At 41.7% G+C, this 17,955-nt stretch overlaps 2 protein-coding genes and 1 non-coding gene across 4 annotated transcripts in view; 2 read left to right on the plus strand and 1 right to left on the minus strand.

Moving 5' to 3' along the window:
* The window catches only part of WBP4 (WW domain binding protein 4), a 30,649-nt gene extending 22,496 nt beyond the window's left edge, over positions 1-8,153 (minus strand). Inside the window, exons 1-4 of the mRNA XM_023731652.1 lie at positions 8,084-8,153; positions 7,029-7,101; positions 4,028-4,090; positions 3,820-3,943 (exon numbers count right to left, since the gene is read on the minus strand). Coding sequence (XP_023587420.1) covers positions 3,820-3,943; positions 4,028-4,090; positions 7,029-7,101; positions 8,084-8,085 — 262 coding nt within the window. The 5' untranslated portion in view covers positions 8,086-8,153. The remainder of the gene's footprint in view (positions 1-3,819; positions 3,944-4,027; positions 4,091-7,028; positions 7,102-8,083) is intronic.
* Positions 8,154-8,762: 609 nt separating this feature from the next.
* ELF1 (E74 like ETS transcription factor 1) overlaps positions 8,763-17,955 on the plus strand; it is a 151,751-nt gene continuing 142,558 nt past the window's right edge. Inside the window, exon 1 of one of the 2 annotated variants that reach the window (XM_023731643.1) lies at positions 8,763-8,869. The gene's annotated coding sequence lies outside the window, so the exon portion shown is untranslated. The remainder of the gene's footprint in view (positions 8,870-17,955) is intronic. The other variant, XM_023731646.1, reaches the window with a different exon arrangement.
* Positions 8,900-8,971, plus strand: TRNAE-UUC (transfer RNA glutamic acid (anticodon UUC)). Its single transcript has one exon. It is a non-coding gene; the product is annotated as a tRNA-Glu (tRNA).

The raw sequence follows: 17,955 nt of genomic DNA on the forward strand, positions 1-17,955 counted from the left end.
CTCATTCAGACTATTAAGTCTGGGCTTTTCACTAGAATTTGAGTTCTGCACCCCATCTTTCTCCTGCTCCATCAGGGACTCTCTGTTGTGTTCCGTCAGGGCGGTCATTGGTGGTAGCTGGGTACTACGTAGTCCTTCTGGTCTCAGGCTGATGAAGTCTCTGGTTTATCTGGCCCTTTCTGTCTCTTGGGCTAATACTTTGCTTGTGTCTTTGGTGTTCTTCATTCTCCTTTACTCCAGGTGGTTGGGACCAATTGATGCATCTTAGATGGCTGCTTGTAAGCTTTTAAGACCCCAGATACCACTCACCAAAGTAGGATGCAGAACATTTTATTAATATGCCGATTGACCTAGATATCCCCTGAAAGCATGGTCCTCAGACCCCTGCCCCTGCAATTCTGTCCCTCGAAGTGTTTGGTTGTACTCAGGAAACTTCTTAGCTTTGGCTTAGTCCAGTTGTGCTGACTTCCCCGGTAGTGTGTGCTGTCCTTCCCTTCACCTAAGATAATTCTTGTCTACTATCTAGTGAATAACCCTCTCCTTCCCTCCCCACCCTCGTAACCTTTTGTTTAGTTCTTATAATAGCAGTCTTATACAATATTTGTCCTTTTGTGACTGACTAAATTCACTCAGCGTAATGCCTTCCAGATTCCTCCATATTACAAGATGTTTCACGGATTCATTGTTGTTCTTATTGTCATGTAGTATTCCTTTGTGTGACTATACCATAATCTGTTTATCCATTCGTCCATTGATAGGCACCTAGGTTGTTTCCATCTTTTTGCTATCGTGAACAGTGCTGCAATGAACACGGGTGTGCCTGCATCTATTCATGTGATGGCTCTTATTTCTCTAGGATATATTCCAAGAAGCGGGATTGCTGGATCATATGGTACTTCTACTTCTAACTTTTTAAGGAAGTGCCAAATCGATTTCCAAAGTGGTTCTACCATTTTACATTCCCACCAACAGTGTATAAGTGTTCCAGTCTCTCCACAACCTCTCCAGCATTTATTCTGTTTTTTGGATTAATGCTAGCCTTGTTGGGGTGAGATGGTATCTCATTGCAGTTTTGATTTGCATTTCTCTAATGGCTAATGATAGTGAGCATTTCCTCATGTGTCTGTTAGCCGCCTGAATGTCTTCTTTGGCGAAGTGCCTGTTCATATCCTTTGCCCATTTTTTAATTGAGTTGTTTGTCTTTTTGTTGTTGAGGTTTTGCAGTATCTTGTAGATTTTAGATTAGACGTGGATCGGATCTGTTGTAGCCCAAAATTTTTTCCCAGTCTGTAGGTTGTCTTTTGACTCTTTTGGTGAAGTCTTTTGAGGAGCGTAAGTGTTTGATTTTAGGAGCTCCCATTTATCTGGTCTCTCTTCTGGTGCTTGTGCACTGTTACTTATGGTTCGTACTGTGTTTATGCCATGTATTAAGGCTCCCAGCATTGTCCCTATTTTTTCTTCCATGATCTTTATCATTTTCCATTTTATATTTAGGTCTTCAATCCATTTTGAGTTAGTTTTTGTGCTTAGTGTGAGGTATGGGTCTTGTTTCAGTTTTCTGCAGATGGATATCCAGTTATATTAGCACCATTTGTTAAAGAGACTGTCTTTTCCCCAATCAACGGACTTCGGGTCTTCGTCAAATATCAGCTGCTCACAGGTGGATGAATTTATGTCTGGATTCTCAATTCTTTTCCATTGGTCTATGTATCTGTTGTTGTACCAGTACCAGGCTGTTTTGACTGCCGTGGCGGTATAATAGGTTCTAAAATCAGGTAGTGTGAGGCCTCCTACTTTGTTCTTCTTGAGTAATGCTTTATTTCTTCGGGGCCTCTTCCCTTTCCAAATGAAGCTGGTGATTTGCTTCTCCATCTCATTAAAAAATGCCATTGGAATTTGGATTGGGATTGCATTGTATCTGTAGATCGCTTTGGGTAGAACCGATATTTTCACAACGTTGTCTTCCTATCCATGAGCAAGGTATGCTTTTCCACTTACGCAGGCCTGTTTTGGTTTCTTGCAGCAGTGTCTTGAAGTTTTCATCGTACAGGTCTTTTACATCTCTGGTTAAGAGTCATGCCTAAGTATTTTATCTTCTTGTGGGCTATTGTAAATGATATTGATTTGGTGATTTCCTCTTCGAAGTTCTCTTTGTTGGGGAAAAGGAATCCAACCGATTTTTGTAAGTTTATCCCGTATCCTGATATTTTGCTGAAATCTTCTATTAGTTCCAGTAGTTTTCTTTTGGATTCTTTGGGGTTTTCTGTGTATAAGATCATATCATCTGCAAACAGAGATACTTCTACTTCTTCCCTACCAATCTGTATGCTCTTTGTTTCTTTTTCTAGCCTAACTGTTCTAGCTAGGACCTCTAGCACCATGTTGGGTAAGAGTTGTGATAAAGGGCATCCTTGTCTGGTTCCCATTCTCAAGGGGAATGCTTTCAAACTATCACCATTTAGGATGATGCTGGCTGTTGGCTTTGTGTAAATGCCCTTAATTATGCTGAGGAATTTCCCTTCCATTCCTATTTTTTGAGAGTTTTTATCATGAATGGGTGTTGGACTTTGTCAAATGCCTTTTATGCATCGATTAGTGAGATCACGTGGTTCTTGTCTTTTGTTTTGTTAATGTGATGGATTATATTTATTGTTTCTCTAATACTGAACCATCCCTGCATACCTGGTATAAATCCCACTTGATCATGGTGAATTATTTTTTGATATGTTGCTGAATTCTATTGGCTAGAATTCTGTTGAGGATTTTTCTGTCAATGTTCATGAGGGATATTGGTCTGTAATTTTCTTTTTTTGTGGTGTCTTTACCTGGTTTTGGTTACCAGGGTTATGCTGGCTTCATAGAATGAGTTTGGGAATATTCCATCCTTTCCTATACTCTGAAATACCATTAGAAGTAGTGGTGTTAACTCTTCTCTGAAAGTTTGGTAGAATTCTCTATTGAAACCATCCAGGCCAGGGCTTTTTTTTGTTGAAAGTTTTTAAATTACCTTTTCAATCTCTTCATTTGTTATATCCACTGCCCGTTTTTAAGCTACCAATGTTCTTATCTGAAGAAGGCAATACCAATTAACTTATATGGCATTCTGCTTAAACGCTTGAATGAAAGCTGTTTTTATTAGCAAGTAAAGATATTATTCCATGTTGACTAACCAAACCATTATGCAAGATTAATAACTGAGATCTACTATATGGGTGGTTTAAGGACAGTGGATGTGTCATGGAAAAAATACTCATAGAAGACCTCCAACGCAAAGCCAAACTAAATGCAATGACAAGACAAACCCATTCTAGCTAAATAATGCCTCTTATCTGGAACTGAGTTATCCTGGAATCCTCAAATTATCTATCTTCTAGTAGGTAAGTCACTTAATTTGTCCACAAAGAGCTAATTCACTATAATTTAACCATATACAAAACATGATTCACAGCTTTCACCATACAGCTAAAGCAAACTGTAATTATAATGTAAGACCTATTTTTTAATGAATAGCTTCTTTTAGCCAAATAATTATTATACCTAAAAAACAACTCAGTGTCTCTGAAATAAATCACTGATTTAGGACAGAGCTAGGATTAGGTAACCACAAGGTAATATGTTTGCTGTGAATGGAGAAGGAGTTAAAAGATGAAGTGTTAAAAGTGCATGACTTTAAAAGTCCCACAGTCTAAATTTGGCTATGATGCATAGTAAAAGCACTGAAAGTAGACCCTGAGTGTGTAACCTCTTTACGGAAACAATAAAAGCTTGCTTAACATGACCTCTGATGTTACTTTTAAAACACGTTGGCTGCTTTTTTACCTGACTCTAAGCCAAGCCTTTTCAAATCCTCTTGGTATGCTTTCAGGGCAGCTGCCTCCATTGCAGCAAACTCCTTTGATGCCTTTTCTTCTTCTTTTGCTTTGTCCAGGCTTTTCTGTTTAATCTTTGTAAGACACATACAAAAGTGAAAATGAGATAAAGGACTGACATCTACTTAGAAAAACTGCAAAGAATTAATCTAAATTACCTCACTGATTCTTTTTGCCACATTTTCTATATGAGTCTTTCCTCTTTCATGAAATTCAATACTCTTGAAAAAAGAGAAAACACAAAGGAAAATGACATAAACATTATAATGTTCACAGTAAAGTAACTGAGTATACATGAGAATTAAAACTGAAACATTGGCAGAAAAGACAAAAACAAAATAATTTTACTGCAAATTGGCTCTTTTTATCAAATGATGCAAGGGAACTGAACCCCATTACTCATTATTACTCTCTGACGAAGGTTTCCTTTGGTTTTAATGGAGAAAAATACAAAGTACCCTTGACGACTAACCCAGTAAATATGATTGTAAAGAGGACTCAAATAAGACATGAAGCCAAAAGAGGAGTGGGGAAAAAAAAAACTTAGCTTCAAGAAATCTCTCTCAATATCAAATGTCAAAACCATTAAGAGAATTTTGTTACATTAGGTAAGACACATTGAGAACAATGATCCTTAAAGCTTTATTCCTCAAAATTGAGAAAAAACACATAGGCATTTAAAAATTACCCCTAAACTGCAAATAAACACTTTCATATATTGTGATAATAGTGCAAAACAGTACAACTCCTACGGAGGACAACTCGGCTCTATCTCTATTACAAACGCATTTACTCTTTTGACTCGGCAATTCCATTTCTAGGAGTTTACCCTACAGATATACCTACACGTGTACAAGATGATATTATGTATAAGCTTATTCACTGAAGTTTTGTTTGAATAGCAAAAAGTGAAAACAATCCAATTGTCCATTCATAGGGGGTCTCGTTTAATGAAATATGGTACATTCCCACAAGCTATGTTGTTGTTAGGCGCTGTCAAGTCAATTCTGACTCACAGGGCTCATGTACAATAGAACAAAACACTGCCCAGTCCTGCGCCACCCTCCAACCTAAGGGGCTCATCTTCCAGCACTGTATCAGACAATATTCCGCTGCTATTCATAAGGTTTTCACTGGCCAGTGTTTTCAGAAGTAGACTGCCAGATCCTTCTTCCTAGTCTGTCTAGTCTGTAAGCTCTGCTGAAACCTGTCCACCATGAGTGACCCTCCTGGTATTTGAAATATTGGTGGCATAGCTTCCAGCGTCACAGCAATATGCAAACTACTACAGTACAACAAACCAAACAAAGGAATGGTGAACAGGCTGCCACCATAGAGAACAAAGAAGCTCCCTTTACATTATGTGGAGAGCTCTGGGATACACCATTCAATCAAAAAAAGTATGGTGCAGAACACTGTAGAGTATGCTAGCTTTCTTGTATGTTGGAATAAGAATCTATACTTATATGCATATAAAAACAATGGAAGGACAGACAAGAAAATGAAAAAAGTGGTAATCTGTGGAGTTATGGTTAACTGGATGATGGGGACAGGGGTGGTGTGACTGAATGTTACCTATTTAAAATAATCAGAAATGGTCCCTAACTTACAAGTGTCTGGTTATATGCTGTATGAAGTTCCTTGTAAACTCTGCACAATAAGTTCTGTCACTTACATCATTATGTGAAACATTAGATGGGCTAAGGTGCCACTGTGAACACTTTCAAAGAAAAGTGTGTAAAGTCACTTTCGTAGAGCTGATTACACCATACAAAGAATATTAAAAGACCTTTCAAAAATAATTTTATTTCTAATTAAAGGTTAAATAAATGTGCATTAGCAACCCCAAGGAGATGAGGGAAGACTAGCCTGGAGGGGATTACTTACTCTAGGTAACTTATGAAATTCACCGAACTGCCTGGGTACTTCTAAGAAGACAGACATTCAGTGATTTATGTGGGTTTCTAAAGTTTGTGGCATTTATTTGTACAGATGGGCTAAGTGAAAGCAGACAGACAAGAGCTTTAGCAACCATTCAAAAAAGCCAAACAAAACAATAATAATAAACCCAAGCACCTTGCAGACAACAGTCGATAAATATTTACTATAGAAATAAGGCATGTAAAAAATCCAGCTACTATTTTTTTGTGCATCCAACTTTCCCAAGAAGGATATAAATATATATTTCACAGACACCCTAGGGTTTATATACTAAGTGTTATGTACTATGACTCCATGAGTGGAGGGAGGAAGCAATGGTGCTGCTTTTCCTTTGTTTTAAAAGCTAATCTAGACTAAGAAATACAATAAAAATGTGCTTAACAGAACTCTATTGTTATATTCCATGACACAATAGTGATGTTCTAATTTATGCATCTTTAGATGAAAAAAGAGCCCTAGTGGTGCAGTGGTTAAAGTGCTCATCTGCTAACCAAAATGTTGGCAGTTTGAACTCACCAGCCACTGTGAGAGAAAGATGTGGCAGTCTGCTTCCGTAAAGATTTACAGCTTTGGAAAAACCCTATGTTGTTGTTGTGTGCCACTGAGTGGGTTCCAACTCATAGTGACCCTAATTAGGACGGAGTAGAACTGCCTCATGGGTTTCCAAGGAGCGGCTCGTGCGTTTGAACTTCTGACCTTCTGGTTAGCAGCTGAACTCTTAACCACTACACCACCAGTTCTACTCTGTCCTATAGGACCACTCTGAGTTGGAATTGACTTCACAGCAGTGGGTTATAGATGTAAAGCTCTGAATCAAATACATACAGCAGAAAACATACAAGAAAAACTATAATAATAGTGTCTCTTATTCTTGTATTATAGGGTTTTCCGCTTTATTTTCCTTTGTATCTGGCAGTATTAGAAACAATTATAATATAGCTGCTTCATAAACACAGATGAGATTATCCACTCAGTGACCATTTTCTAAATGTGACTGACAAGCCAGAGAAACAATCTGGTTTAATATATGATCAAATTTAGGCTGATAAAAAAAAAAAGGTCATAGCTTTCAGACAGCAAATAAGACAGCAGAAATCTTTGATGTTTTGAAAAATTAAGAACAATGTATATGAGAGTGGTTTGTAAACTCTGAGTTTAGATCAAAAAGGAATACTTCACACGAACATATAAGAATTTCTAATAGTGGAATTATCATACAGGTCTATTGTCCGCTATCCAGCACTTGCAGTAATCACAGAATTTCTTTGGTTGTGACTTCCAGTAGTCTGCCCTGAAAAAGGGAAAAACAAGTCTAAATTTATTTGTAATGAAAAAAGGTTAAGTTTTGCAAGCTTTATATCCGTTTAGAGTTTGAAAAACAAATCTTTGCTAGTGAATCGTATTATACATACCATCCTGTTTTATTATTTGTCTGACGGAAACAGTCAATTGAAATTCTGTGTCCAGTTTGAAAAAAAAAAACTGCTCTGGTTTTATTTAAAAAACTCCACCAAATAAAACACAATTTAAAAATTTCTCAGGTTATTGCCATCAATGCGAAGAAATAAGGGACATCTTAGAGGCGAATATTTATCCTCTCCGTTCCTTTCTAGGTTTTGGAAAGGTTGCTGTAATGGAAATCTGAAGAAGCTCACGAAGTTTGCCTTAGATCAAGTTATTTCTACCGAAAGAACAAAGCACTAAAGATTACTCTGGTGGGAGACAGTGGTTCCTCCCAGACTATCAGTTAACACAATTTGTTCCGAAACCGCAAGGGAAGAGGTAATTGGAAAAGCTAAGGAACCTCTCAGTCGGCTGACCAAAAAAAGAAAAAAAGTCACTACACTAGAAGGGCAGACCGCTTCTCGTGGGCGGGGGAGGGCGACAGCGGAGGCGACAGCCCAAGTCTAGGAAGTTTCACCAAACTCCAGGTTTCCAGCCTTCCGAACCTGAAAAGGCGCCTGCAACCCGACTGCGCAGGAGGAGGGAAGCGCTCGACCGCACCGCAAAGTGCCATCCAACCCGCCACCTCAAGTGGCCGCCAGCTGCCAGGCTCCCACCCAAAAGCCCGAGCTCCACGCCCTCTGGGCGCTCCGTGGGGTAGCATTTCTACCCCGCCCAAAGAACCGACCCTCCAAGTCTGGTGCTGGTCCTGAGCGAGTTAAGAGAACGTCCGTCACGCCCCCGGCCGAAAAGCGGGGGCAGACTCGGCGGAGAAAGCCCCGCCTTGAGAAACAACACCTCGGTTGTTCAGAGCCTGAAACTCAACTCACATGACTCCGCGCGTCGCCCCGGGGTCTGGCTCCGATTTGTGCCCACCACGCGGGGCGAGTAAGAGACCAGCCGGCCGCGAGGCCTACTCGAGCCTCCGATCCCAGACACCTCCCTCTTTTCTGGAGACCAGCGTTCCACAGTTCCCAACTACGGGTGCCCAGACGACTCAATCCGCGTTTGAAATCTCCTCCTCTTCCCCTCCCCCTACAGGGGCGGTACTCCAGGATCCAGAGAGGCGGGGTGGGTATAAAGGGGTTGAGGTCATTGAGAAGGGGCGAAAGCGCGACGGGACGTGAGCTGAAGGGCAGGAACCTGAGGTCTCAACTTCACGCCTCCTCAACTTTTCTCCTGGTATTAGGATCCCCCATCCTCCTCCTAGGCTCGCTGGCTCTTGGCCAAGGAGCTCGCGCGCCGCCTCCGCCCCGAACGCAAACAGCTGTTCCCAGAGACGTCGCCGCCCTCAACTTTGCCAACAAATCCGCACGCACTTTGACCAGCGGAGCAACCCGGACCTGTGGGCTGGGGGCTGTTGGCGAAGTTAAAAAAGAAAGGTGAAACAGCTGGTTCTGGGGCCACGAGTTGCTTGGCTTAGCTTCAGAACTTTCCTTTGGTGGCGGAGCGCCTCGTCCCTCCCCCGCGACGCCCGCGCGCTCGGGCGGGGCTCGTTGCCTCGCTCGGCAGCGCGTGGGCAACGGTGGCCGCGGCTCGAGTGGCGTACAGGCGGTGGCGGGAGTAGCGGCAGCGAGGGTTGTAGCTACGGCAGCAGCGGCGCTTGCGCTTGTCAGGTGGGTCACGGCGACATTTTCACCAGCGCTTCCCATATGGTCTAGCGGTTAGGATTCCTGGTTTTCACCCAGGCGGCCCGGGTTCGACTCCCGGTATGGGAAAGTTGTGACGTTTTTAAAAATTGATTTGAGGAAATTGATTTTATTTTCAAGGGCCCTGGTTCTTTTCTTCTCCCCGTGTCCTCATGTTGGAGTTCAAATAAGTATTTGGAAAACGAACGTTAGTGAAGTTGTTAGTGGCGCCGTGAGCTGGGCTACCGGTTTGGAGTCGTCAGGTTTGCGCTGACCGGGCTAGAGGAGCGAGTGCGCTCGGGGTCCCTCTCCCTCTGGCCTTGGGCTCATGGGTTGATCGGCCGAGAAAGAGTTTTACTTTCCCTGGGACTGTCCCCTCCACCCTCCGGCCCCGAGCCGTAGTTTTCCAGACGTTCTGGAGGTGACGATTAACTCTGGCCTTGAGTTATCGCTTCCCAGCACCCCCCGTCGGACCCACACCCTCCGGCCGCCCCCTCCCAACTTGTCCCAAATAACGCGGGGCGTGTTTGCCCCCTGTCCCCGGCGACCGCAGGGCCCACGCCTCCGCTAGTATTCTTCGTTATCTCTCTGCCGGGTGTTTATGAGAACAATCAACCGCTCGGCACGCTGTGCTCCCTTTGGCAGCTTCCCGGGGGGCGCGCGCGAGGGCCCGCCCGGGATCACCTCGCGGGCGGCGTGGTGGGGCGGCGAGCGTCGGCGCCCTCGGGCGCGCTTTCCCGTCGGCGCATCCGCCAGTCCCCGCCCAATCGACAGCGCCGCCCGGCCTGGCCGCGTGTCCACCCCGGCCGGCGGCGGCCACTGAGCCTTTCCCAGTCCCGGGGCCGGTCTGTGAGGTCATCCCAGCTTGACATTCGGGGGCTCTCGAGGCAGCTCGGAAAAAGTACCCCAGACTCAAGAGCCACTGACCTGAGTGCGTTCTGCTTGGCAAGGCCCTTGGGGGAAGGGAATCTTCTTTACTTTTTAAAGAAAAATACGGTGATGAGATGTCTTTAAAGAAGAAAATTGACTTTCCAAAGGGTTTAATGTTTTGAGTGCATAAGATAAAAAATCCTGGGGTGATGGGTGGGGCTTAGAAGAGAGAAAATTGGCAGGAGACTGGGGAGGGGATGTTACAACAAAGTTTCACTGTATTTTTAAGTATAGAAGCCCTGTGTTTATTACAAAGAAGGGACAGCTGTGTCAGCAGCATGTGAGCTGTAAATGAAACAAAAGCGTTATCTTAAATGCAAGCTGAAATTAGAAAATAGGGTCGGCTATATAACGTTTAGTCTATTGGGCTTCTGGGGACAAATGAATAAGGAAAAAGTGATTCTTGTGGATGGGTTTCTGGTTAGTGCCATTACTGAGAGCTCAAGTCTTGTTTATGTGCGATCGCAAACTGTTCTGTATAGTTTTAACTGCACAGTAAGTTTTGAAATAATCTTTTAAGGTGATCTGTGTTTAAGAATTAACTAGTGTTCTGTGTCGCTTAACATCCATGATGTGTTCTGTGAAATAGGACATCATGTGATTTGGACATTATGCAAACACCATATTGTGGTTGAAGGTCTTTTCAGGCATTCGGTTCCAGAATAAGGAGGTTTCGTCCATATTAAAAATTTGCTGCGGCAAATAACTTCCCTGTACAATTAGATTATCTAAAGTTTCAACAAATTCTGCTGCCTTGCATCAGCGCTCGCAGATTCACCGCTCGCTTTCATATTATACAGCCAAAAACATGGTTTGAAGAGCTTGAACTACCCAGAGCTAGCACTAAACTTAATATCCTAGCCTAGCCCTGCTTTTTCTTTAAGCATCTGGTCGTGCCTTAGCCGTGATCATCAACGTTGGTCCTCAATCAATCAGCAGTTTCTCCATATCTGATATAGGTCCCTCTCGAATTTTCGCTAGCCTTGTAGCTTTCAGTGGAGTCCATCCTTTAACAGCTTGGAGAATTTTTTTTGTTTTTGAGGATCATCGGTTGTGGAGTGCGGCATGCCTAAATCTGCTACCTCCTGTTCTCCAATCGGGATTTCTGAACTCTGTTACCACCTTATGGGATATATATGCGGTTGGACATTGCCTGAATGGATGTTATGTGGCACATGACTATGTAATATTTTCAGTTATCTTCATTAGTTCAAATATTTGAGGACTTACTATAAATTAGGCACTATAAGTTGCTTTTTGAAAGTTACCAGTGTTCAAGTTTTTCATGTTAGGAAGTAGTGGATAGGGTGCTGAGTGGAATCATATTTTGGCGACTGTGATGAACTCTGATCTCCTGGAGGTTCTTCATCTTCTCTGTGCTCTAGATTTAGAGCCATATATTTAAAAAAAAATTTTTTTTTTATTGTAGATGAAGGTTTACAGAGCAAACAAGTTTCTCATTAAACAATTAATACATATATTGTTTTGTGACATTGGTTGCCAACCCCATGTCAGCACTCTCCCGTTCTCAACCTTGGGTTCCCCATTACCGGTTTTCCTGCCCCCTCCTGCCTTGTCGTCCTTGCCCCTGGGCTGGTGTGCCCATTTAGTCTCATTTTATGAGCCTGTCTAATCTTTGGCTGAAGGTGAACCTCAGGAATTGACTTCATTACTTAGCGAAAAGGATGCCCGGGGGCCATACTCTTAGGGCGTCTCCAATCTTTGTCAGACCAGTAAGTCTGATTTTTTTTTTTTTTTGTGAGTTAGAGTTTTGTTCTATATTTTTTTCCACCTCTGTTTGGGGCCCTCTATTGTGATCCTTGTCAGAGCAGTCAGTGGTGGTAGCCAGGCACCATCTAGTTGTGCTGGACTAAGTCTGGTGGGGGCTGTGGTAGTTGTGGTCCATTAGTCCTTTCGTCTAATGTTTCCCTCATGTCTTTGGTTTTCTTCATTTTCCCTTGCTTCTGAAGGGGTGAGACCAGTGGAGTATCTTAGATGGCAGCTCGCAAGCTTTTAAGACCCTAGACACTATTCACCAAAGTAGAGTGTAGAACATTTTCTTTTTTTTTAATTGTGCTTTAGGTCAAGGCTTACAGCTTAAGTTAATTTCTCGTACAAATGTTTTTACACATATTGTTATGTGACATTAGTTGCAGTCCCCACAGTGTGACAGCACGCTCCCCCTTTCCACCCCAGGTTTCTTGTGTCCGTTCAGCCAGTTCCTGTCCCTTCCTGCCTTCTCATCTTGCCTCCAGACAGGAGCTACCCATTTGGTCATGTGTATCAGACTGAAGTAAGAAGCACACTTCTCATGAGTATTATTTTTTGTTTTATAGTCCATTCTAATCTTTGTCTGAAGAGTGGGCTTTGGGGATAATTTTAGTTCTGGGTTAGCAGTGTTTGGGGGTCATAGTTTCGGGGGGTTCCTCTAGTCACTGTCAGACCATTAAGTCTGGTCTTTTTACATAAATTTGAGTTCTGCTCCAAACTTTTCTCCCATTCCGTCCAGGACTCTCTGTTGTGTTCCCTGTCAGGGCAGTTGTTGGTGGTAGCCGGGCACTATCTAGTTCTTCTGGACTCAGGCTGATGGAGTCTCTGCTTTATGTGGATCTTTAGTTTCTTGGGCTAATGTTTTCATTGTGTCTTTGGTGTTCTTCATTCTCCTTTGCTCCAAGTAAGTTGGGACCAATTGATGCATCTTAGATTGGCGCACACAAGCTTTTTAAGACCCCAGATGCCACTCACCCAAGTGGGCTGCAGAACATTTTCTTAATAAACTTTGTTGTGCCAGTTAACCTAGGTGTCCCCCAAAACTATGGTCCCCAGGCCCCAGGCCCAGCTACTCTGTCCCTCAGAGTGTTTGGATGTATTCAGGAAACGTCTTAGCTTTCTCTTGGGTCCAATTGTGCTGACTTCCCCTATATTGTGTGTTGTCCAGAGTCATAAATTCTTTATAACACATATCACTCACAAACTTCAGATTGAGATGCAAGAATTGTTGAGCAATTCCTGAATAGGTAATGAATGTGGAAAAGTTGGAGCCCTGGTGGGCCAGTGGTTAAGAGCTCAGGCTGCTAACCAAAACATCAGCAGTTGAAATCCATCCACCGCTCCTTGGAAGCCCTATGGGGCAGTTCTGCTCTGTCCTATAGGGTCGCTATGAGTCGAAATTGACTCAACAGCAACACAGTTTCATTTGGCTTTTTTGGTGGAAAAGTTTTATTTAAATAAGAAGTGGCATTATATGTCATTGTTAGGGAACCAATTACTATAGAATTAGGCCAAACTTTAGGAAGAAGGAAAGGCAACCTTTACCTTAATTGTCTCCAGAGTGGGTTTAACTCTTGACTCTGTATTTTGTTAAGACTTGGTATCATGTTGTACCGTACTAAATAGCCATACTAAATGCTTGGAGGTGAGGCAAGGAGAGTGCTGGGCTACAGCATCAAGATGCAGACTCATGGATAGTTGTATACTGGTTGGAATGTGGTAAGGCACTATTTGAATCATAGAAGTGGGAGCACAGAGGTGAGGAATCAATTCTACTCAGGGAGAGGACTGGAAGCAACATGGAGGAGAGAGTGTTTGCACTGGACCTTGAAGAACTGTTTGGATTTCTCCTGGTAGGGAATGTGAATCATAATGTGGGGGGACAGATATGAGGCTGGCAAGTAGTCTGGTTTAGCAGGATAATGGGTTCACTGGAGGGATTACTGTGGAAGCTTGACCTGGGAGGATAGACAGGAATTTGATTCGATTGTATAGTGATAGGTTCTTGTAAGGGAGTGTGACATTTTATGTCACTTGAGTTTTAAAAACGTTTTTTGTCTCTTTGAAAAACCCAAATATAACAGTAGTATGTGAAATCATTCTTGTTTTAAAAGATTCAAGCAGTACAGAAATGTTGAATATTTTATGCCCCTAGGTTTTGTATTGGGCAATTGAATATTAATTTTTAATTAATCAAATGGAGAAAAAGAATTGATTAGAGTTCAATTTAAAAGAATGAATCTAGTTTTAAGTTATGGGAATGACCTACAGCTATTATTGGTTTGCTTTATTGAAAATAACTTAATATTCTAAACTGGAGTTAATTACTGTTAGTAGGGTATATACCTTAAATTCGTTAACCTCTGATGATACATCTATGAGGATTCATTCATATGCTTGTGCCTTGTTACCTAAAACACCATTGTCAGTTATTTAGGTGTTTTCTCTTGGGCCACAAAGTAAAGTGATGCTAACTGAATGGTGTGGATTGATGCACATAGTCTCTTTATATTTGCTGTTAGGTACAATCAGAAGATACCTGAAAGTTCAATCAATATTTGCAGAAATGAATGTCTGTATTTAAAGAAACAAATGGGATTTAAAAATGATTGGCAGTTTAGGTTAAAATTCAGTCCTTACCATGGTCTCCAATATTATCTGACTTTTGCTTACTTCTCCAGGTTTATTTTCTACCTTTTCCGTCTCTTCATTATACTTGAGCCACACTGGCTTCCTTTTTGTTCCTTGAACATGCTGCTTGTTCTTTTCTCCGGGTTTTATTACTTGCCGTTTCTTCTTCTTGGAATTTTCTCCCTCCAGCCCTTCACATCTTGGCTCAACATTACCTTCTCAGGAAGGTCTTCTCTGACCACTCCTGCTGGAGCCTCCTCTTTTCTCCTAGTTAACTTTCTATCTCTTTACCACATTTTATTTTCTTCATAGCACTTACTGTTATCTAAAATAACCTGTGTGTTTCTGTTTATTGCTTGTTCTCTTCCACTCGAATATAAGTTCCATGAGGGTAAGGATATTGTACAGTGAGAACATTTTTGTTTTATAAGATTCAAAAAGTAGTGGGGAAATTGGAATCCTCGTACACCACTGAAAAGTGTAAAATGGTGTAGTCGCTTTAGAAAACAATTTGGAAGTTTTTCAGGATGTTAAAATAGAGTTATCATATGACCCAGCAGTTCTACTCCTAGGTATATTCCAAAAAGAAATGAAAATATATGCTCATGCAAAAACTTTTATGTGACAGTTTATAACAGCATTATACATATGCAGAAAATAGAAGCAACCCAGATATCCATCAACTGATGAATGGATAAGTAAAATGTGGCATAGTCATGCAATGGAATATTATTCGGCAATAAAACGGAATGAAGTACTGATACCACAGTATGAATGAGTCTCAAAAACATGATGCTAAGTGAAAGAAGCCATACACAAAAGACCATATTTTGTATGATTCCATTTATATGAAATATCTAGAATACGCAAATCTACAGCGAAAGAAAGTGGTTGTCCGGGGTTGTGCAGAGATGAGGACTGCTAATGTAGGTTTCTTTCTGAGGTGATTAAAATGTCCTAAAGTTAGATTATGGTGATAGTTGCACAACTCTGTAAGTATACTAAACCATTGAATCGCAGACTTCAAACGGTGAACATTATGGTACGTAAATTATATCTCAACAAAACTCTTAAAAGTTCCGACAGTAGAAAGCATATATAATATTTTGTGTCTCTAAATCTTACATTTATTGTTCGGAATTACATATTTAAGAAACAATAATGGAATAATTTAACACTGAAAGTCAAGCTTCTAGATAGTTCCAGGCATGCAGGAAGTGCTAAGAAAGAGGTTAGACAGGTATACGATATTTATATTATCTGGTAGTGTGATAATTGCTCAGAGGAGACTAAACCTAGGATCATGAGGATTTGATACAGATATGAGTGAGGAGAATGAGATAGGCCTTATCTAGGAGACAGCATTTGAGATAGGCTTTGAAGGCTAGTTAAGCTTTTGCTGGTAGAGATGGGGGGTGTTAAGAGGAAACAAGCAGGAACAGAGGCACATTAACAGTTGTTAGCACATTTTGGCTGAGCTGAGGGTATAAGTAGGATAGTAATGGGAATAAAAGTCTGCAAAAATAGATTAAGGGTCTGTAGTGGACAGTGTCAGTGCTCTGCCTGATCTTCTCTTCTGATGTCTTTTCAGCATCCCCTCAACTCCTAGTGTGCTTTCGATGGTCCTTTGTTGGGAGGAGGCTGAGCTCTTACCCTTAGAGAGCTGGAGGTGCCTGAGGATTTATCCTTTTTCCCCTCCCAGCTCTCTTTCTACTTCTGTCCTGTCTGGAGTGTCAGTTTGTAGCAGGGGACTTTGACTTGTTCACCTCTGTATCACTGACACTTGAAGCAATGCTTGGTACCCAGTGAGCATTCAGAAAATGTTTGAATGAATGAATGAAAACCAGAAGTCGCAAACTCTTTTCAAAGAGAAATTTATTTTAAACCCCCTGGTGGTGTAGTGGTTAAACATTCAGCTGCTAACCAAAAGGTTGGAAGTTCGAGTCCATCAGCTGCTCCTTGGAAAGTTCTACCCTGTCCCATAGGGTCACTATGCGTCAGAATCGACTTGATGGCAATGTTTTTGTTTTTTGACTCTTGCAGAGAATTTAGACAGGAGATTTTGGAAGACACTTTGGGTCTTGGTTGTGAAGGTTCTTGAATTTTGGACTAAGGAGATTATTTAGCCAGGAGAAGGAATTTCTGGTAGTATAATGAGTATTTCAACAAAATTAATTTGGTGGTAGTGCAGGATGTCCACTAGGACAGAAGGATTATTTATGTGGTCTCCAACCCCACCTTCCCATTGCTGTTCCCATTCCCAAGCTTCATAGGTTGGGCCTTGACCAAGGTTGGGGGACTTATACAGTAATAACCTAACAGGTCTCCTTGCCTCTAGTCTCTCCCGAATTAGGGTGCAGGCAGTGGAAATAGAAAGGAGGGATCCACTATAAGAAATTCATTGAAAGAATAATTTCCCTGATTTGAGGGATGTAGGAGGACAAAGAAGAGAAGTCAGAAAGTAAATACTGTTAACAGAAACCAGGAAGTTAGTAGCACAGATTTTTTTTGGGGGGGGAGGAGGGGTGACAGGCAATTTTTGCTCTTAGGGTTGGTCAGACAGTAAACTATTAGTGCACATCTGTATGTGTGTGTGGCTTTTTGAACACTGGAATTCTGATTGAATCCAAGGACAAAGTTAAGACTATGAGACTGCCACCCTGTGGACTATATGATTTAGAACTAAAACCTTCAGAATACAGTGAAACGTCATTAATTTGAAATTACCATTTAAATGTGGTTATGCTTATTAAATAAGGAGCCCAGGGTTAACTGCTTGGGAGGCTAACTGAAAAGCTGGCATTTCAAACCCACCCAGCTCCTCGCTCCTCTGGATAAAGACCTGGCGATTATAGTCTAGAAAAACCCTATGGGGCAGTATACTCTGTCACATGGGGTCACAGTGAGTCAAAATCAACCCCAAGGCACCCAACAAGAACATGCTCATTAAATAGGAGGTTTGAAGTTAGTTTTGTCAACTTTTCCTGAGTCTGTTAAATAAAGGGACTCTAAAGTATAATCAGGAGCCCCGGTGGCGCAGTGGTTAAGTGCGCAGCTGCTAACTGAAAGATTGGCGCTTTGAACCTACCAACCACTCCACGGGAGAAAGATATGGCAGTCTGCTTCTGTAAAGATTACAGCCTTGGAAACCATATAGGGCAGTTCTGCTCTATCCTGTTTGGGTTGCTATGAGTTGGAATTGACTTGACAGCAATGGGTTTGGTTTTTTTGGGGGGTGTAAAGTACAATCAGTAGCTTAAAAAACTTGCAAGGAAATTCAAGAGTTCTGTTTATATGGCATACTTTTTTGCTGGAGAAATTTCGTATCAAAGGATTTGTTTTTGTAAAACACTGAGAGATGTAGGGACCGTTGTAAAATGGTTTTTTTCCCCCTCCTATTTTACTGCTTTTTTTTTTTTTTTGCATCTTATTTTATCATACAGATGGTAGAGAGTTATATTTCTTGAAAAATCTGTGAAATTCCTTTGTTTTTTAATGGTGAGTGAAAGTGACCTTCCTTCTCCATTTTTATGAAATCGGTTTTTATTGTTAAAAATTCTCCATACTAAACCCTAGAGACACATCCAAACTCCCTGAGGGACTGAATGGCTGGGCGGAGGGCTGTGGGGACCATGGTCTCGGGGAACATCTAGCTCAATTGGCATAACACAGCTTACAAAGACAATGCTCTACATTCTACCTTGGTGAGTAGTGTCTGGGGTCTTAAAAGCCTGTGTGAGCGG

Source organism: Trichechus manatus, unplaced genomic scaffold (assembly GCF_000243295.1).
Source record: "Trichechus manatus latirostris isolate Lorelei unplaced genomic scaffold, TriManLat1.0 scaffold00044, whole genome shotgun sequence".
In the NCBI taxonomy this organism is placed as follows: Eukaryota; Metazoa; Chordata; class Mammalia; order Sirenia; family Trichechidae; genus Trichechus; species Trichechus manatus.